The sequence below is a fragment of the Cynara cardunculus genome, assembly GCF_001531365.2.
Source record: "Cynara cardunculus var. scolymus isolate 2C chromosome LG 2, CcrdV1, whole genome shotgun sequence".
In the NCBI taxonomy this organism is placed as follows: domain Eukaryota; kingdom Viridiplantae; phylum Streptophyta; class Magnoliopsida; order Asterales; family Asteraceae; genus Cynara; species Cynara cardunculus.
In genome coordinates this window covers 2,517,563-2,539,694 of record NC_037529.1, presented here as the reverse complement: position 1 = coordinate 2,539,694, position 22,132 = coordinate 2,517,563, and the positions used below count along the sequence as shown (strand labels likewise).

At 33.9% G+C, this 22,132-nt stretch overlaps 2 protein-coding genes across 2 annotated transcripts; one reads left to right on the top strand and one right to left on the bottom strand.

Moving 5' to 3' along the window:
* Positions 1 to 4,553: 4,553 nt before the first annotated feature.
* On the top strand, positions 4,554 to 9,268 carry LOC112507293 (photosystem I reaction center subunit IV, chloroplastic-like). The gene is made up of 3 exons (XM_025111819.1): positions 4,554 to 4,872; positions 8,869 to 8,934; positions 9,008 to 9,268. Exons 1-3 carry the CDS (start codon positions 4,624 to 4,626, stop codon positions 9,107 to 9,109), a joined length of 417 nt encoding a protein of 138 aa, XP_024967587.1. The 5' UTR covers positions 4,554 to 4,623; the 3' UTR covers positions 9,110 to 9,268.
* Positions 9,269 to 20,135: 10,867 nt separating this feature from the next.
* On the bottom strand, positions 20,136 to 21,598 carry LOC112507625 (probable indole-3-pyruvate monooxygenase YUCCA5). Its single transcript, XM_025112273.1, has 3 exons — positions 20,927 to 21,598; positions 20,464 to 20,835; positions 20,136 to 20,360 (listed from the first exon to the last, which is right to left on the bottom strand). The coding sequence occupies exons 1-3, from the start codon at positions 21,587 to 21,589 to the stop codon at positions 20,136 to 20,138; spliced, it is 1,260 nt and encodes a 419-aa protein (XP_024968041.1). The 5' UTR covers positions 21,590 to 21,598.
* Between the last annotated feature and the right edge of the window lie 534 nt (positions 21,599 to 22,132).

The window sequence follows — 22,132 nt, the reverse complement described above, 5'->3', positions numbered from 1 at the left end:
ATCTTCCTTAGGGCTTATTTGTTAGCAGCCTAATAAGACTCGCATCTTATTCGGTCAACTATACATGACTGTTTGGTAGTGACTTAATGATATAGAAAATGACTTATTCAGTAAGTTTCTAGGTGTAGCTTTATGTAGAAAGCGAAGTTTTTTCCAAACCTGCCCCTCCCAAATAAAAAACAAGCTCCTTCCATCTATGAAAAAACCCTCCAAAACAAAAACATTCTCAATCTATACAGACATATTAATCCACATAGACAATTTTATCCAGACAGGACTTAACTGAATCAACCAAACAGCCCATAATTAGTGTTGGTAACATATAGGTTAAAGTGAGTTGATGAGTGGCAGCTCGTGTTTTTTATGGCTATCTCAACCTCGAGTTTTGGCCTTTGATTAAGAGAAATCTGTCTAACTTGGTTGATTCTAACACATTTTAAGATGAAGAAATTTGAGAAGACAGATAAGCTCTTTATATTCAGAGAAAAGAAATCGGTTTCTCTTTTCTGACTAGTAGCTAGGGGAAGAACATCAAGGAAAGAGTAGCAATTTTGGTCTATTTTCCCAGTGATATAACCATCATACAATATATAAAATTACCCTGATCTCATTGCTTGATGAATGTTCACCTGAGGTCTTTGTTTTGCTGCCGACTGATGGAGACAACCAGTTATATTCACCAGGTCTAACTTTTTGAGCACTTGTGCTGCCGGCTCCAAGCCCATGGTTCACCTCTGCATCAAATCACGAGTTAAACATGCTTCTAGGATAAAAGTAATGCTTAATTATTTCATGCATCCTGTCTCATCACATTTTCTCACCAGAGTTCTTTAATCCACAACATGGGGTTGCAAGAAAGGAATAGTGGGTATCATCATCTCTCCCTTTCTCAGCAGGAAATGAAGATCTGCCATACTTAAAGATATCTTTCTGCACATCATGGATCTCTGCAAAATATAACTTCTTGTAACCGTCAATGTGATAGAAACTTGTAAGTCCCAACTTTGACATGACAGCAAAAATATCCATGGGGAACACAGAAATGAGAAGTACGAACCTTCTCTTGTGAAACGATCACTCTGTTGAAGATTGTCTAATTGGTTGTCATGATATTTCAGATGTACATTTACGTCGCTACAAGTATTCTCCTTCATTTTCTTGAAGAATGCATACTCAGAAGTCTTTGCAGAAAAATCTCCACAGCAACCTAGATTCATAAAGTCATTATACTTCACAATCAGGTACCAAAATGTTCTTGAGAATTGGTGGAAGGATAAAATAAGCTAAGAGGCTGTTTGGTTGGTTTTCTATTAAGTCCTGTATGGATAAAGCTGTATGTGTGAACTAATTTGTATGTATAGATTGGGAAGATTTTTTCATAGATGGAAGGAGTGTCTTTTTTAATTGGGAGGTATAGGTTTGAAAAATAACTTGGTTTTCTGCATAACGCTCTTAATTAGAAGATTACCGAATAAGCCACTTTCTATATCATAAAGCCACTACCAATTCTAGAAAAACCCTACATTCAGATCTTTAAACTTACTCCTTTGATACCACAAAAAAGCAAAAATCAAACAAAATTCTAGAATGGTTTGACTGATACTAGTAATAGAATTTATTCACAGTAAAGGTCAAAGGTTTGTAGAAGATGAGAACTTACGTCTTAGATCCTCAGTAACTTCAAATTGAATGGAAGAATCATTTCGTTCCAAATCAGGGAGATCATCAGTTTCAGCTTCCCCAACTTTCATTCGTTTTACCTTCTTCAGTGCTATCACCAAAAACAGATTCAAATAGCAATAGCAATAATTAAAACTCAAAACGGCGATGATAGTTAGATCTTCCATATCTTACAGCATAATCATGTCACCAAATTGAAAAACACGATTATTGTCGGTAATCAATTCCAGCATAATATATCTTCAAAGGTACAAAATGCATTCCATGTAAGAAAATCACACAAATTTGGAGGGAAATAGGTCAGAGAAAAATATTACAAACTGACTTCGAATTTAATCAAATTACCTTCAGTTCCATGAGTATTTGCATGGCTAAAGTGACCATTGAAGCGACGATCTCCAATGATATCTCTAATTGAAGAACTCCGAATGTTGTGTTGTGAATTTTTACCAGGGTTAGACTTGAATTTCGTGGTGTTCTTGCGCATCGTTGCTTTGAAATTTAGGATACACAATCCCTAATTTTTTTTTTTGAAAAATATGAGTTGCAATCTGCAAAGGCTAATTAAGCGCCAAAATCAAATTGGTAACCATTTCATCGTGATATCAAGTTTACCCCTTCAAACCACCCGTGTGGAGTCAAAAACTACCATTTTCAAATCCAACTAGGAATAAAAATCCTATTGTGATTACGAAGATTCAAATACGGTGATTCTAGACTATCTACAAAGTAGGTGGTCATTTTATGATTAGTCGGCTCGCAAAGCAAGTTGAATATTCAATTTAATTAAAAAAAAGTTTACCCTTTAAACCTTAATTTAGCACTAATAATGTTCTCTCTTCCATTAGCTTAATCAAACGAGAATTGTTTTATTTGTAGTAACCGTGAGATTCAATCTTAATCATAAATTAAAAGTTAAATTAGAAAATTAATAATTTTGATAATGTTAACTTAAAATATAAATTAAGGGCATTTTAAGGATTTTATAAATATTCTCTTTCATCTTCCTCTTTCCCTCTCCGGCGAATCTTACTCCGATGAACTTTATATGAACATAAGATACACATTGTGATATCTACAAACGATATTCACTATGATACTCAGATATACATACAAGATGCACAATGTGATACACTTTGTAAAACAATAAAAATAGCAAAAATGCACACTATGATACATTTCATAAAACAAAAAAAATACATTGTGATACACGTGAAACATTATGAACGTTATCAGTATGATACACGTTGAGTCACAAACGTCTTTAAAATACGATCTATATTAGATAATTGATATTCTAGGTAGCTAACTTTAATTAAATAATTTCTTTTAAAAAATTAATTAAATAGTTTGATTAGTTGTCAAAAATATAATTATTATATTACATTTTTAGCTCATTTAAGAAATATCCTTAAATATCTCAAACGAATGATTCACATTGAATCTGACAGCTACCACAAACTAATCAGTTCTCCAAAGAGGACACCTTAGAAGTACCATTTGACGTTGCATAATTAGACTGTTCCCATCGATCTCTCAAATTGCCTTTCATTAACTTCTGTATGAATAAAACCGACTGCCATAATACTTGTATCCTTATTAAGGGATATTTTTAAATTAAACTAACAACTAAAACATTTTTATTAACGCTTCTAATTTAAACACTAACATTTCTTAGGACAATGTAGTAGCCAGTTTATTTTCTATTATGTTGGTTTTCTATTAACATCTGTATAAATAAAGTTGACTGTCAGAATTATTCTGTCTGTATAAATTGAGAAGTTTTTTTTGTTTGTAATGGTTTTTCATAAATGGAAAATATGTGTTTTTTTAATTGAGAGGGACAAATTGGGAAAAACTTGACTTTCTATATAAAACTCTCCCTAAACTTACCGAGTAAGCACTTTATCTATATTACCTTATAAATCAGATTTATCAAAAGTCTTAAAAACAACTTTTAATGCACATAGTACTATACATTTATGCACAAAGTCTTAAAAACAACACATAATGCATTAAATACTAATTTTTTATGCATTCAGTCTTAAAATATCTTAATCTACAATTAAAATAACATATAGTACAAGTTACCAATGCGCATTATTATCTTTTATTTTCATGTTCCCAAGATATTTTTGACACATTTCACTCATGTATTCACCATCTCATACCTCTATGTCTTCTCCCCGTCCTCCAAGGTGAGATTCAAACTGATATTTACCACGAGTTATTAAAAGTTCTCACATTCATCTTCTATTCAATTGCTCTAGAACTATCGGGTTCACTCTCGATCTTGTGATTATTTGCTTTTGGTATAAATCGAACACATCTGTGGAGTCGTTTAAATATGTTAGATTTTAAATATATTAGATTTTAAAGTGTCATACAATTTTTTCCATCGATAGACTGTAATTAGAACCACAACTTTTATTTATTCAAATTGTATTAATATGTAAAGACCAAGTTAAACTTATATCATCGTTAAATATTTTCTAATAAAACCAATGAAACTTCGAAATCGTTAAAATTCACGGCACGTCGCATTACACGGGTACACAACCAATATATTATTAAGTAAATACCAAATAGTAATGTATAAGTAACCGAATAATACCATTATAATATTCAAATTTATAACCATTAGATTTAGACCAAAAAAGTAATTAAAAACTAAAAACCACCATCTCCATAAATAGAAGCAAATCTAAATGAGATTTGGATAGGTAGTGAATGGGCTGAGTTCAGAAAGCAAATGGCGTGGGACAACATTATCCAATGGAAGGATATGAATATCCAGGTGGCAACACTTTAGTGGCTGTCTCAATTGAGACCAACACCATTCACTCAAGAAAAAGATGCCTCCCATTGGATTGGATTGGATCGGATCAAAACCCCCAAATTTGAAATTTGATTGTTCATCATCATCATCATCTTCAAGTGAAAATGGCAAGTTGCAGTATGGCATCTGCTGCTTCAAGATTTATGGTGACACCAAATGTCACCACCTCCAACACAACCACAATTAAGCCCAATATGGTGGTTCTCTTACCTTCCCAAAATACCAGGGCTTCAAGATTGGTTGTCAGGGCTGCTGAAGACGCCGCGCCACCACCTGCCGCCGGTGAACCAACCACCAGCACCATCGCAGAGAAGCCTAAGCCACCACCAATTGGACCCAAGAGAGGAACCAAGGTATCTATCTATCTATCTATCTCCATATATAACAAGACAAGAATAGTGACTCTTTGGTTGGTTTTTCATCACATATATTAATTGTTTGGTAGTGGCTTAATGATATAGAAAGTGGCTTGTTCTATCCACTTTTAGGAGAATTTTTTTGCAAAAAACCAAGTTTTTTCCGAACCTTCTCTGTCCAATTGAAAAATCACGCTCTTTTCATCTATAAAAAACCCTTTAAACCAAAAGAAGAACTTTTACAATCTATATAGACATATTAATCCGCATAGACAACTTTATCCATACATGATTTATATGTTGGTTAGTATGTACATCCACATGATACACATGAATAATTGGTTCTCAATTCATCTCGATAGAGGATGTATAGTAGGACAGGATGTTAAAAACTTCCATCAGACTCCCGAGTTTTAGCCTCGAATAGAAACCGAAAACCCAATCGTATCCTACAATTATCATAACAATTTTTATGTCCTAGGCGAAAGCAACACACTTGAGTCAATAACATTTACCGGCACAAATTGGGTAAGCGCTAAATGGGTAAGAGTGCACTTTAAGATAAGAGGTTCAGGCTAATGGTGGTTTACCAAATATTTTCCGATAAAACAATTTCGATAAGTTACAAGTGTAGGTAAACAATATTATCTCTTATGGGGTAAAAGGCTCTTAACGAGTAAGAGACAATCAACACTTGTTAGCAGCTTAATGAGCTTAATGGGACTCACTTTATTCGCTGAGCTATATACATGACTATTTGGTCGTGACTTAATGACATAGGAAGTGACTTATTCAGTAAGCTTCTAAGGAGAGCTTTATGTAGAAAGCCAAGTTTTTCCGAACATGTTTCTCCCAAATAAAAAGCACACTCCTTCCATATATGAAAATCCATGTACACAGATTAATCCATGCAGTCAGCTTCATCGATACAGGAAAACCAACCAAACAGCCCCTAAACATCCCCTTACAAATCAAAATTACAATGCAGATATTCACCCTCTTCTCATATTAGATAAGAGTATTGTTACTGTTAAATTCTGATTCCATTCATCCAGCAACTGATTGTTTTGGAGCTGTTGGGTTGGTTTTTCATCACATCCTGTATGAATAAACTTGTCTGTGTGGATTAATCTTTCTGTATGGATTAAAAGGGTTTTTGTTTGGAAGGGTTTTTTCATAGATGAAGGAACGTGTTTTTTAATTGAGAGAGACAAGTTAGGAAAAAACTTGGCTTTCTTCATAACGCTCCTCCTTGGAAGCTTACCGATAATCCATTTTCTATATCATTAAATCACTACAAAACAATCATATATAGCTGACCGAATAAGCTGCGAGTCCCATTAAGCTCGTTAAACCGCTAAGAAACATGCCCTTAAGACTTGTATGAAGTCACAATACTTTAGGTGATATTGAACATTGTTATCTATAGGTACAATTTTACAAGAATAATCACAAAGAATAAATGGCAATAAATAATAGATCACTTGTGAGAGCAAAGGGCAAGTTCAAACGAGAACGCTAAAATTTAAGGAAACAAGAAAAAAGTTATTAATGTACAAAATTATATATGATTCACATACAAAATCATACATAATTCACACACACACACATATATATGAGGTTGGTTATTATACAACCCTTGACATTTGTGCAATCAATACAACCCAATCTCAACCGTTCATTTCATTTGATTGATATGTGATTTCATAGAAGTTTTGGTTGTTTCCTAATATAAAGTATTGATAATAATTAATGAACCATATTCATCTTCCATAAATATTCAAATCATAATAAATAAACTTTCATCATTTCCATAAATATCTCAATTTATTGGGTTGTATTGGTTGTACAAATGCGATGGGTTGTATTTGAAACAAACTCTCTCTCTCTCTCTTTATATATATATATATATATATATATATATATATATACATGTACAAAATCATACAGGTTCAAAAGTCACTTTCTTTTATTTTTTTGATGTTAATGTAAAATCAGATGTAATTTTGTACATTAAGTATGTTTTTCTTGTTTTCTCGTTTGAAACTTCCTCATGAGAGCAAAATGAGTAACTAATATCATGGGTCAAGATCAAGAGTTGATTAGGTGGGATCTTGATCTTAAATAATTACTCTATCATTTACTAGCCACTTACCTGGTTATTGATCCATGATGCTGACGAAGATGCTCACTTGTTAGTTTGGTATCCGGATAGAATAAAAACAAAACAACTGTTCATCGTTAGATAAGACGGAACTTGACAAATAAAATGAACAATTTATTCCTGATGAGTTGTTTATATATTTTGATTAACTTATGTAATTTATTAAATAATAATAAAATAAATGTTTTTATAATAAAATATATCATTAGAAAGTTTTTTGTCAGACAACTAAAATAACATCAAATTAAAAGTTTATGTGGTTTTCAAATTTTATTTTATACATTTTCTGTATTATTTTCTATTATTAGTATTTAATAAATTACATAAATTAATCAAAATATAGATTCCGTATAAATCTAATATTTTGAGAACGGTAAAGTGAATATTTAAAAACAAAAATTACGATAATAAAAGATGAATAAAGTGTAAAGAGGGAGACGTATGCGATGTTTTAGAAGAGAATTAAGTTCTATTTTGAGGTTATATTGATAAAATACATTATTCCACCTTGTTCCACGGGTAAGGGTGAAACACGTCTATTCCACTCCATTCCACCATGTTTCATATAAAAGTCCTGCCAAACCTGAAATAGTGATCCCTGTTCTATTCAATCTTATCCATTGTACCAAACACACCCAATGATTATTGTTGAACCAAACCACACTCTTACCGCGTTAGTGCTTACCCAATTTGTGGTGGTAAATGGCCCCTTGTTATTGGTTGTTGGTGATTTTAGTGTCATCAAACATTTTGGTCTAATTGTGATTTACTTGAGATCGATTAAGGCGATGAAGCTAACATACGTAAGTGTGAGTGTGCACTCTAGTTAGGAAGTGCAGAGTGCACACTCACACTTACAAATGTTGCCACTATCGCCTTAGATTGTCATAAAGTGGGGGTCAAGAAGGGGGTTTCTCCCCCTTGGGGGGCTCTAGGGGCGCAGCATGGTTCCAAGGGACGGAGCCCCTTGGCGGTACTCTGAAACAATGCATGCGAAGTCTGGATCTGTGCGTCCAAGACTTGTGATTTTCAGACTTAAAAAATCTTACAAGTCTCTGGTCGAGTCTCTGGGCGGGCTAGCCGTCTCTAGTCCTACCTTTGGTCGAGATAGAAGTCTTTGGTCCTACCCGACCAGTGTTTCTAGAGGCATGGACCTGCATGTTTCGGTTTTCAGATCCGGTTGTAACTATCCTTTGACGTTATCCATTAACGATTATAACCGTTAACCGCCAATAACCGTCGCTCTCTCATATAAATATGTAAAACGAGAATCTGGGTATAGTGTCTCTATTTCACAGCCTTTGAAAGAGAGAATAATCTCAATAATTATCCCAATACGAAATTTGTGAACCCAAGGCGAATAGAGTTGAATTATTGTATTTGCAAAATGCTTTCCGACACGATTCTTGATTTTTATCCAGTCCCTATATCTCATCCGAAATACAGTCCCTAACATTGGTCAGAAGTGTGCCTAGAGGGCCATCTTCTTCGGTTCTTCCCTTAGGGGTTGTTTGGTTGGTTTTCCATTAACTCCTCTATGGATAAAGCTGTCTGTATGGATTAATTTGTCGGTATAGATTCAAAAGGTTTTTATTTGGGAGAGTTTTTCGTAGATGGAATGACAGACATGGAAAAAAAAACTTGGCTTTCTGCATAAAGCTTCCCGCTAGAAGCTTACTTTTTATATCATTAAGCCACTACCAAACAATCATATATAGTTGACCGAATAATTTGCGAGTCCCATTAAACTCATTAAGCCGCTAACAAACAAGCCGCTCTTACACTTGCACAAAGAATAACCGGTTGACAACATGATCTTCTGCACACAGGTGAGAATCCTGAGGAAGGAGTCCTACTGGTTCAAAGGAGTGGGATCAGTTGTGACTGTAGATCAGGTAAAACTAATACTGTGTGTGCAACAAATGTGTTAATCGAGTACGAGATGTTGACGAATAATATAACGTGCAGGACCCAAAGACTCGGTACCCGGTGGTTGTGCGATTTAACAAAGTGAATTATGCAAATGTCTCAACCAACAACTATGCATTGGATGAGATCCAAGAAGTTTAGAAGGAGTTGCTTGTTGATGTTGTGATTCTAGAATTCATCCCATTTCAATCTTTTGCTACATATTTTATCCATGAATTTGTACCATATTCTCTATCTCAGTTTCTTTTGTGCCTAAATTTTGGTCATAAAATATATGGCATTGCTAACCCTTCATTCAAATAACATCATACATAAGATCAAACCCAAGTGAGAAGAGCTGTTTGGTTGGTTTTTCATTAAGTCATGTGCGGATAATGTTGTCTATATAGACCGAGAAAGTTTTTTTTGGTAGGGTTCTTTTCATAAATGAAAGGAGTATGTTTTTTAATTGTGAGGGACAGGTTTGGAAAATACAGCTTTCTACTTAAACCTCCCCACTGGTAGCTTACACGAATAAGCCACTTTCTATGTCATTAAGGGGCTGTTTACCAAATTTTCTATTAAGTCCTGTATGGATAAATTTGTCTGTCTGGATAAATTTATGTTGATGTTTACTTTTCTATCTGAATCATCAATCTGAATAACATAAATGACCAATTTACCCCTGAAAATAAAACAGAACAAACAACTTTCATGGCTCGGCTAGGGTTTCTTTGATTCTTTCTAGCAACAAAGACAAGCAAAGAAAAATCAAACAAACATGAAATCGATAAAAATCAAGCAAACACAAGCAAACAGAAATCGAACAATCATGAAATCGATATGGAACTTTAGAGCAATCGGCTGTCGATGGAGAAGAAGACAGCATCGACTGTCGATGGAGAAGAAGACAGCATCGACTGTCGATGGAGAAGAAGACATCATCGACTGTCGATGAAGAAGAAGAATAGAGCGTCGTCCGATTAGGGTTCTTTGGATGGAGAAGAAGACAGCGTCGACTGTCGATTGTCGATGAAGAATAGAGCGTCGTCCGATTNTAGGGTTCTTTGGATGGAGAAGAAGACAGCGTCGACTGTCGATTGTCGATGAAGAATAGAGCGTCGTCCGATTAGGGTTCTTTGGATGGAGAAGAGAGCGTCGATCGATGAAGAAAGAGCGTCATCCGACTGTCGACTGTCGATGAAGAATAGAGCGTCGTCCAATTGACTGTCGATGGAGAAGAAAGAGCGTCGATGGAAATTTTTGATCTGGGCGAAGGGTAGGGCGAATAAGGGTAGGGAGAGTCTTTTTCATGGCTTAATCTGGACAACTAATGTTTTTGATCTGGGCGAATAAGCCCATTTCTGAGCGAATAAGCCCAAGGTAAACATGCTATTTTGTCTGTCCGAATAAGCCAATTTATCCAGTAAGCTCATTAAGCCATTAGTAAACAGGCCCTAAGTCATTACCAAATAGTCATGGTAGCTTACACGAATAAGCCACTTTTTTTAATTACCAAAACTACCCTTCCTAATTAAAAAAATGCTCACTCCATCTATAAAAAAAGCTCTCTCAAACAAAAACATTCGCAATCTAAACAAACAGATTAATCTACACAGACAACTTTATACATATACAATTTAATGAAAAACCAACCAAACGGCCTCGGAGAGACAGAAGGCTAGTGAGAACAGGGTAAAATAAGAAACTAAAGCCAGTTTGGGTACTGTTTTTCTACTCCAAATTTTCAGTTGCTTCATTAGAAACAAAAGCACATATAACCATTGATCAGGTTATTGCTTTTCTCTAGAATTTTTTTTTACCATTTACAAAGATGGCTGAATTGGCACACCAAGATATACAATAAGCCAATACAAAGTTCTAACATTTGCTTGTTTGGCTGTCAAAAACATATCCAGGTGTCCAAACACACATATGAAAAGTTATAGCTTAGGGCTGTTTGTTAGTAGCTTAATTAATGAACTTAATGGGACTCACAGCTTACTTAGTGTACTATATACATGACTATTTGGTAGTGACTTATTTAGAAAGCTTCTAAGGGGGAGCTTTATGTAGAAAGTTTTTTTCCAAACTCGTCCCTCCTAATTAAAAAACACACTTTTTCCATTTATGAAAAACCCTTCCAAACAAAAACTTTTCCAATCTATAGAGACAGATTAATCCACATAGACAACTTTATCCATATGGGACTTAATAGAAAACCAACCAAACAACCCCTTAAGTGTTGAAAGACTAATGGATTCTCTAGTAACTGCACTTGTAATGCCTAAGATGAATGCAAATGCTAAAATTATGTCTTCTTGTAACATAACTTATGCTATATCTGGTGAAGGTGATAGTAAAGCATGCACATTCTAAGAGCAGATCTCGAAAGAAATAATAAGTTCCAGAACTTCGTCATACCGTTCTGGTAGGGGCGGAACACAAATGGACTGGATCAACAATAGTGGAGGAGCCCAAAAGAATTTTATACTTAAAACCTTAATGGACATCTTTAAAAATAATCCTAGGGGGGAAAGGTGAAAGTTATTGGCAGGCCACAACTTGAGACTTATAAGAAACTCACAAATCCCATTTCCTATCCATATGGAATGACTTGTTACAATAAGATTTGAAAGATTGTCCTCTCTCAAAAGCCATGCCATCATGGAAAATGAATCCACTTAATAAGGACCAACCCTTAAGCATTAAATGAATCATTTAAGAGTCTGGATCTTGGTGTGTTCGTGTTCATGGTGGGCTCTCCTTGATACATGTACTTATTAAAGGTCAAAAGAAGGGCCTTGCGGTCTCTAAAAAAAACTATGTTTCCTCCAACAGAAGCTTATGAAATCCTAGGAGACGGGTTCCGAATAGTATGGGGCTGGTTGAGGTTGACAATAATCAACTTTTCGCTCAAATATCTAATGAGGATACTATTTAACAGCTCTCAAAATTGAAAAATTCAAACGTATATTAAACCTAAGTCAACTATATCAAAATTACAGAAGTAGTGTTGAGATAGCAATGTAGCTTTCGTGGAAGCATCCGTGATGATAAAAAGTGTTACACGACTCCCTACAAGAGAAACCCGCTCTAAGTTGACAAACACGGGTCCATGTAGGAGCAAAAATTGGAATTTTAGGCGATGTTTGGTACGATAAATGAGATATGTTGTTTTATCCAAAAATGGATAATGTATGTAAGATGGGTCCAAAATGGAAAGGGACAAATAAAATTTGGATTGAGGGGGGTTTGGGTCACATGGTCAAAGGCATGGGTCATCATGTGCCTTCTTCTCAATTTTGTCTCAATATACTGCAAACTCACTGCCTTGCATTTATTCATTTTGTCAACTCTTCATTTCTTTTTCTTAAATTTGTTTTATGTCAAATAAATCCAAAACAACCAATTTTCTTATATCATTATGCTGGATTGGACTTGTTTTATATATATATATATATATATATATATATATATATATATATATACACACACCTAGGATCATGGGAGATTAGCCTGTTTTTATGAGACCTGTGAGACCACTTTTTTTACACTAGAAACCTCAAAGCAAAACGCTGTGAAGGTAAAAAAAGTCGAACCTTCACAACAAAAACGCTGTGAAGGTAAAAAAAGTCGAACTTTCACAACAAAAACACTGTGAAGGTTACTTTTACAATGTTTTAGTGTAAGGTTTCAAATGTAAAAAAATGGTATCACGAAAACAAGTTGGTCTCACGTGAACTCAACCCTATATATATATATATACACACACACAAACACACACACACCATATATTCTTGTTTATTTTAAAATTTAGAGACAGTTATAAAATACGGTTGGGAGTGAATTTAGGAACTAATTTAATTCACATCATTGATTATTTAAATGTATGGTTGAGATCGGTTTGTTAAGTTTGTAAGAATTACATGGTTTGTATTTTAAACTCCCGTTATATATACGGGTTTAATCATTTCAGAATCTTATATATTATGAGAACTATCATCATAAAGTATTGTTTTACATTATTATTTTTAATCTAAGACTAGAATTTAACATATTGATTAGCATATATTTGTTTTACAGTGTGTTTGTTTCATAATGTGAACTTTTTTAGTTTCACAAACACAAAAAATGTGCACATTGTGAAACAAATATATGCTAATCAGTATACGAAATCCAAATCGTAAATGGAAAAAAGATCATGTAAAATAGCACATGATGCACCAGTTCTCAAGATTATCAAAATTTTATGGGTTCTCAAATATATATCCTCGTTCTCAAAAACAAAACAAGTTAGTAGAGGACAAAATGGAAACACGAAGCAGAACAATCATTTTCGATACGGATTGAGATCAGTTCGGTTGTGTTTGTCAACGTTTTTTTTTTCAATTTTTATAAGTAAATATTTTATTAAATATAATTATTCAAACTATACTATTAAAAAGATTCTAAAACAATATAAATAAGAAGGTTATAAGCATAGGGTTGGGTTCACGTGAGACCAAAGGTTTTTGTAAGACTCGTAAGACCAATTTATGTTCATTGATCAACTTTATAAGCTAATGATCTAATGGTCTAAAGTTGCACGGTGACAATTTTGTGATTATTGAGAAGTCTTGTGGCAATTTTGTGATTATTAATATTTAGATTGTAGATCTAATCCAATGGTTGAGAATTGGTCTTACGGGTCTCATGAAAAACCTTTGATCTCACATGATTTCAAGTCTATGAGCATATAAATACACTTTTGAATAACTTTTTAAGTGGGGTTTTTATAAAAATTTACCCATCGAAAATCAGAATTTATAAAAAATATCAGAATTAAAGGAATAGTTTGAAAATTAAAAAATATCAAAATTTTGAACAAAACTATAATAAGATAGCGGATTTCCGTTAGTCAACCAAAAAAACAAAACAAACCGTATACAAAATGTATGTTAAGGATATCTGAATGTTGCAAGTTGAACAATGTTAGGTTCATCCTCTAAGTCATAATCCAAAAGTCGTATGGTTGAGTTCATATGAATAAATGAGTTAAGCTGGATATGGACCACTAACTGTCTGACTTTGACGTAATGTTATTTAATAGCATGAATCTGATATTTTTTACTCAATTATTTTACAAGGTTGTTACAAAACATCGTATTCACATGGTCCAGACAAGATTTAGATATCAACCAGTTGTCTCATTTGTGGTCTCAAATTGACAACTTATATTACTTAATGTATATGCATAAATCATTTACAAACCCAATAAATCGTACAAACTTACAACCTAGTGTCGATGTGGTGTTCCATATATGAAATGACACGTGTAAAACACAGTATTGTTTCATATCCGAAACATTCATAACTGTTTTGAAGTCATGAATGTTTTACATATGAAACAACACTATATAAACATTGTATTCTTACACGTGTTAAATCATATATAAAACAACATATAAAAGTTTATCTGTAAGCTTGTACGGATTATTGGTTTCTAAATTTGTACGGATTATTGGGTTTAAAAAAGGAGAATTTTTAATTTTTTATTATTTAATTAATTATTATTATTATTTTTTATTTTTTGAATTCTGATTATGCTTGGGTTTGCATGGCCTATGGATATGGTGTGGACCAAAACAGTTCATGGACTACTTTCACCAGCTGGTTAACAGTGACCCGAACCCGTGGGTCTCAGTCAATTCAATAATTCAAATTCTATACCATTTTTTATTTATGAAAATATTTAATTGGCATTTAATTTTGACCAAAATTGAAATTGTATTGATTTTGGTCTAGAAGATTCAACGAGGTTATAATTAATAAATGGAAAAAGCTTGATAAACCAGTTCAATCACATTTTATATCTGATATAAATAAAATACTGAATAAACTGAAAATTGTCTGGGGTCATGGCCGGCTTCCTTGTTTTTAGGGGACTAAGAGTTGTAAAAAGTGACTTGCATATTTACATTTGTGTGTAAAAAGGTTACGATGACGGTTTGTACAACTACAGTTACGACATATGTGTTGCACCCTCATCAAAATGGATTGGAATTTGACGATATAAATGCATTTAACAATCTTGTCTTGAAACGGAAAGTGTTTAATAGAACGTAGGCGTGACGCTAAGAAGCTTTCGTACTGTGTTGAGAATGATTGAAAGAAACGTTGGATGGTTTTGAAGTTCTTGACGTGACGAGATTTAAACCGAATTCGTACATAATGATGAACTTTTTAAGATATGACTGTTTTAAAATATGACCAGATTCAACACATATTATAAATCATTAAAGTTTAAAAATATTTGTTGTTATAAAATAATCATAATAGCAAAAGTAATGCTATTGATTACTCATCTTATTCAAAAGGGTAAATTGCATGAAAAAGTAACGTACTTTAACTTGACTTCTAATCTGGATAACGTATTTTTAAAACTTTCATTTTGGTACCTAAGATATAAGTTTTAAACATTTAAGTATATGAGTGACTGGTTGAAACATTAATCGGTTACCATGCTGAGGTTGCGAGTTATGTGGTATTCAACTCAGTATTATTTGCTCCTCAACACAATTTCATCCATCACTCGCCACATCATCATGGTAACCGGTTAATGCTTCAACCGATTACCCGGGTACTTAAATGTTTAAAACGTTACATCTTAGACACCAAAATAGAAGTTTTAAAAATATGTTACTCATAATAGGAATCAAGTTAAAGTACGTTACCCAAAAATATATGTGTATATAGTATCTGGAAGTAGTGTCATTACATATAATGTTGATTTAAACTTATTTAACAGTATTTTCAATTTGACAACAGGTAAACTTTTATGGCAAAATCGATGATGTGCAAATGCATGTCTGTATGGTGTAAATGTGTGCAAGCATTTTTTTTTTGTTGTTGTCGGAACTTAGAGTTTGTAAAATCGAGCTATTGGCTCACCAAAAACGTATTAGAGTTGAATTGATGAACTTAAACTCTATCAATGAGTCGGTATTAAAGTTGAAATCTTAGTCATTGAAAAATCGAGCTAATGAACTAAAATGAAGTCAAAACCGTTTAACAGAGACGTTGACTGGAAGGCAGCTATTCACAAATGGTAGGTGACAAAACAGATTAATGATGATGTGATTGTTGATGAATGATTTCCTTGATCTTAACCTCAATTGATGAATTGGCATTCAAGATTTTAGGACGCAAATATTTGTGGTGAGGGCGAACAGTTTAATATAAGAACTTGCACGTGATGGGAGTTGGGTTTGTGGACCGCCGACGACTGAAGGCAATAATTGAACATTGAAATAGTAGGCATTTTTAATGTATTAAATTAATAGTATGAGGTTTAAATCAGAAAGCTAAATATCGTTGAAATAATATCAAGGGGCTGTTTGTTTAGCTATGAATGGTTCCATTCAGAGCTAATCTCTTAATCGGTAAGAGGTTTTTAGTGTTTGGCAAAAATTTTGTATCCTCTTAATGGTGACAAGAACCTCTTAATCATTTTGTGTCTAGGGTGTTACTAAATGATTTAGATCCATGTTTATTCCACATATCCCCTTCACGCCTTAAACATCAGCTACATATGAATAGTTTGTAACGTTCGTTCACATATGCATCCTCAATTATTACCTTTTTTCCATGATTCACACATGAATTTTCAGTTTTTATCTTCTCATAATATTTAACCCGACATTAAGCAAATTATCTCTTATCTCAAGTACCTATTTTAAAAACTAATGCAAAATTTAGGACATCGATCAGTTGCGAACCGAGGAGACTAGAGTTTGGAAGAGACTGTGGAAGTTAAAAGTTCCCCCATAAGTGAATTCTTTCCGCTTGGAAGACTGCCCAACGAGGGTCGAATTGAGAATAAGACGCGTTGATGTCCCATTACATTGCCCAGAATATAAGGAAGAGGCTGGAATCAAAGGCATACCCATACGAATACAATAGCGGGGGAATCTAATAATAATTTAGCCCAATTGACAACGACTCAAGATTCATAAAGTACCCCAAGGAGAAGCTTTATGACAAAAGAGGATGGCGTGAAACAGTAGAGTAGACCCAATCATGGTACCATTAAGATCAACATCTACATAGATGCAACACTCTTTGCCAACCACGGTAGATTCTCATTTTGTTGTGCGGCCAATAACCATGAAGGTGAAGCAGTTGGGATGTGAAGGAAGAGTCAGAGAGGAACAATAAAGCAGGTAACAACGGAGGGTTGGGCATGAAAGAAGCATTGAGTTGGATTATTACTAATCGCTGGAATAAGGTGATCGTCGAGACGAATTGTCTGGTAAATGTCCAAGCCATTTGAAGATTATTGAAGATTACAAGGACATGCTGCAGCGCGTCAAAAACACTTATGTTCTTAAATAAGTGACGCGGGAGTCGTGTTTCTTCTTAAAAATCGTGGGGAGGGGGAAGGAGTTTTGCTTCGTTTTTGGATGTTGATGCTCGTAATTAATTATTTGCTCGTTTTTGTTCTTTGATAAAAAATCTTTGATTTACTTAAAAAACTAATTAAGAAATTAAATAAATACAATTTTATTAAAAAATAATAGTACCAAACACTTTAATCAAGTTATCACATCACATTGTTGATTCCATTAATAATCCTTAATTAATAATTCTTCTCTGAATATTTATAAAAATAACAACTTTTTAAAAAAATGGTATATTTTCCTTCCAAATAATTATATTTAAATAAAATTTGACCCGCAAGATGCTGAGCATATAAAATGCAATTAAATTAATATAAATGTATTTAAATAAAATAAAATAAAATAATTATGATTTGCACATGTTAATAGAATTTAATCTGCCCAAAACCAGATTGATCTTCCAAAGATGGCTCAAATAATAAAATAATATAGGGTATCAAGTTTATACGAAAACAGTAATTAAATAAGAAAATCGTTGAATCACATGTAATTTTACATTAAAATCACATGACTAATGTGAATTTGGCCGCTACCTAGGGTTGTGGGCCACATCGCTTGCACATTCTTACATTGACTGTTAGTGTAAAGTCATATGGTTTTGTACGTAATTCGACTGTTTTTAATTTGATTATTATTTTCGTTGGAAACCTTATCTCTCTCTCTCTCTCTCTCTATCTCTCTCTCTCTCTCTCTCTCTCTCTCTCTATATATATATATATAGTTTGCTTTAACATATAACGTAATTAAAGGGTCATTACCAACATAAATTAGGTAAGAGGTTCGATCTGAAAACAAACAGCGACTAGATATAGTTGTTTACTAGATATTTTTCTAGTAAATGTTCACCAATAAAAACAATTTGGATAAAAACCGTCTGACTCGGTCGCACCGTTTAGTAAAAAATATAGGTTAAAACATCATTTTTTATCGGGTAAGAGACTTTTATCCAACAAGAGAAAGTCAACACTATGGGACCCTTCACCACCACAAATTAAGTAAAAAACAAGTGGGGTCATAGTGTTATCTTGATTTGTCGAGTGATGTGATATCAACTCAGTATTATTTGCTGAAACATTAACCAGATATCTATTTTTTTATGTATATTTATTTTTACTTTGCAAGCTAAAAATCATTTACGTGTTACTTGTATTATATTTACGTGTATTATATTATTAATTAGATTTATATTAATAAAACACAATTATATATATATTTAACAAAAACATGTATCTAACATAATTATATTTAATTGCATCAACTTAAAATTAACTAATAAATCAACAAACAAGTTAAAAAAAATTGCATAATAACCACCAAATAAGCAGATACATAACCGAGATACACATTCTAGTAATCTAATAATCTGGTAAATTGGTTCAAATCCTCCAAGATCACCGAAATTGTCCAAACAAAGTAGCTGTAGGCGGCATTTCTTGACGTTGTTGACCCCTCCTTTGCAAAATCCGTGCTTATTCAGCTTGAGCAAATGCTCGTATGTTTGGATCGTGTATGGAGTTCACGTCTCGAAACAACATTTTATTTTCCTCTTTAATTTCTTGGATCTCCAGCATTAGCATCTGTGCGGAGCTCTTTTTCAACTGCTGTAAAATTTGTTCATTTTCTTGTTAACGGTGCAAATCATAACCAATGGGGGTATCATTTATAAAGTGTATTTTTGAACGTGCTTATAGTCGAAGAGAAAAAAAAGAATATATCTAGAATATTCTAAAATGGTGTTACCCACTGTAGAAAAACCACTGTTCGCACCTTTTTTAATTATAAAAACTAAAAAAATATTAATTACAAATATAATTTGCTGAGGAATAAATTGAAATTAAATTAAAAAAAATATTTTTTAAAATATAGAAATATAATGAAAAAGATGAGCAGTACATAATTTGTACATTCAGTTGTTGCCATCAAAGGGCTTGAAAACTGTACTGATGTGGAAGGATGGATGGGCCAAGTGAAGGGAAATATGCTCTTTGTCCAACTGCATTACCATCTTGTATTGTACATCATGCATATAAAATTGTACATTTCAATATCTCTCTTTTCTATTTTCTTGAAAATTTATTATTCTTTTTTATTTCATTTTAATTGAAAAAGACAAAAAACTACTAGTGTTGTTAAAGACCATTATGCCCCTGTCCACAAAACTAGTTATTCCTTTCGCTAAGTATTCGCGACAGATTATGATGTTAAAACCGTCACAAAATGGAATAAATGACAGAAATAAGTCGTTTTTGTTGTATGTTTTCTTTCCACAAACCATGTAAAAACGTTCAAAAAAGGATCGCGTGTTTTTATGGGAAAAATCTAAAAAAACTCAATACCTTTAGTTTAGTCGAGGTGTCTGTAAGCTGATTCGGACACCTACGGTTAACAGGAAAAAAGACTAGTTTTATTTATGTCATATTTTGGTAACGTTTCTAAGCGCTATCGTGACGGAATCTGTCGTCGTAGTCATTTTTGTTATAATTACTGAATAATTTCGGTTACAAAACATTAAAAAAAAAAAAAAAGAGAGAAGTAAATTACAAAAATAGCCTCATCATCCTAAGTATACAAAATGCCCAAATCATACATATTTCTAAATCCATTTTGGGGGGCTTTATGGTGAGGGCTCCTCTTCTATTCTACCTCTTTTAGTTCTTGTTTTTTTTTTACATATTTTTACACCCCACAATTAAATATTAATTTCCCTAACAATTTTTTGTTAAAAAAAAGGAAAATTAAAAAGAAAATTAGAAGGTTGAAATGCATCTTCTATGTGTTGGAACCTTCTGTTTCTTCTGATTCAGCTCCTCTTTCCATACTTTCCCAATATCTTGAGAAATTTTCATGGCGTCAGCAGATGCACCTGCAAGTCCTCGTCTTGTAAACCCTGCTGCATATAATCCACACTTTCCTTTCCACCCATTTGGAAATGGGGTTTTCGGGAATCCATTTTTGGCAAAGAATTCTGTTTCCTGTTCATCAAGAAGATCAAATTTCAATTAGTCAAACCGAAAAAAGATTCAATTTTGACTTTCCCCCAAAAAACAGAGCAGAAATGGAATCTTTTTTGCTCACCTGAAGCCAGTAAGGAACATTGCTGCAATACCCAGTTGCTAAAACCACTGAATCGATGTTAAGGGTGTCGCCGTTGACGAGCTCGACGGAATTGGAATTGAATCTTTTGATTCCGGGGACGACGGTAATGTCGCCGGATCGGATTCTTTCGAGTGCTCCGATATCGAGAACTGGAGTCTTTCCATGGTGGTTTTTGAGTTGTAATGGACCTAAAGATGGTCTTTTTATGCCTAGTTTTTGTGTGCTTCCTAGGATGAACCATGCCAAGATTAATAGAAGCTTGTCAACCAGCCATAACGGTAGCCATTTCATTAGCATCATGGCGAGGTCGAATGTCGATTTTCCGAAAATTTCTCGTGGTAAAACATGGACCTGTAAGGAATATGAATGAATTAGATGGTTGGTTTTAATGGGTAATGAAAAAATTTGATCTTTTTGAATGATCATTTTCAAGATTACGTACCGAGCTTCGAACAACCATGGCTGGTTTAGCATTATGGTTGGAGAGATCAAGAGAGACTTCCATGCCGGAATTTCCACATCCGACGACCAACACTTTCTTTCCTTTGTGTTTCTCGCCGGACTTGTAGTGTTTTGCATGGATGACTTCACCGGAAAACTCTTTTAATCCTTCGATTTCCGGTACTACCCCTTCAGCATTTTCTCCGGTCGCCACCACAAGCATCTGGCAGATATACTCTGTTTCCAACCGGACCAACCCAGTGGTTGAAACGGTTATAACCCGCCAAAGATGGCAGGCTTCGTCGTACTTAGCCGACTGCACGCACTCGTTGAATTGCGGTTTGATGTCGAATTTCTGAGCGTAATTCTCGAGATACGAAATGAATTGTTTCTTGGTTGGGTATTCGGGGTATTCCTCGGGGAAGGGCTGTTTGGGAAGTTGGCAGAATTTTTTCGGGAGGTGAAGTTTTAAGCGATCGTAGGTGTGTTTTTGCCACAGGGAAGCAATGCAGTCGGATCTTTCAATGACCACAAAGGGAATGCCTTGTTCCTTAAGGCAAGCCGAGACGGCTAGCCCTGAGGGTCCGGCCCCAACTATGACCGGACCATTGACCCACACACATCGACGCCCACCGAAGTCAGTCTGACCCGAGAAACTAAACATTTTCGAATGTTTAATGGTATGGTTTTTGAAGGGGTTTTTGGAGTGATGAAAAGGAGTAGTTTTTGTATGTTGTGAAAGTGAAGATGAGATGGGATGATGAGATGGTGGTTGTTAAGGGGAAGATGTATGTATATATAGAGGGGGGGCCAAGGGTGGCATATGGGGGGTGGTGGGGTGCATGGGTATTGGGTAAGGGTCAATTAATGCATAATTTGGAGGGTCATTTTCAAATCATAAGCCCAATTTTTATTTTATTTTATGGAGTTCTATCATTATAATAAATTATATAATCATTATATATATTAAAATATACGTCTATCATATGATCATATATCATAGTGGTATTAAATTAATTGGCTCATTTTTAGATTTATATATATATATATATATATATACTAGAAGCGTACTCGCGCAATGCAGCGAGATACATCGTGTTTTTAATATTTCATTTTATTCTTTATCTCAGTCAATGTTATAATATGGTTTTATGTGATTTTGAGAAAGCGATGATGTTTTTATTTTTGAATAAAATATATGTTTGAC

Coding starts and splice junctions, on each gene's coding strand:
- LOC112507293 (XM_025111819.1), top strand. CDS start 4,624: ATGGCAAGTTGCAGTATGGCATCTGCTGCTTCAAGATTTATGGTGACA. Junction 4,873..8,868: donor GACCCAAGAGAGGAACCAAG/GTATCTATCTAT, acceptor TTCTGCACACAG/GTGAGAATCCTGAGGAAGGA. Junction 8,935..9,007: donor CAGTTGTGACTGTAGATCAG/GTAAAACTAATA, acceptor TATAACGTGCAG/GACCCAAAGACTCGGTACCC.
- LOC112507625 (XM_025112273.1), bottom strand. CDS start 21,589: ATGTTTAGTTTCTCGGGTCAGACTGACTTCGGTGGGCGTCGATGTGTG. Junction 20,836..20,926: donor CCATGGTTGTTCGAAGCTCG/GTACGTAATCTT, acceptor TATTCCTTACAG/GTCCATGTTTTACCACGAGA. Junction 20,361..20,463: donor ATGTTCCTTACTGGCTTCAG/GTGAGCAAAAAA, acceptor CTTGATGAACAG/GAAACAGAATTCTTTGCCAA.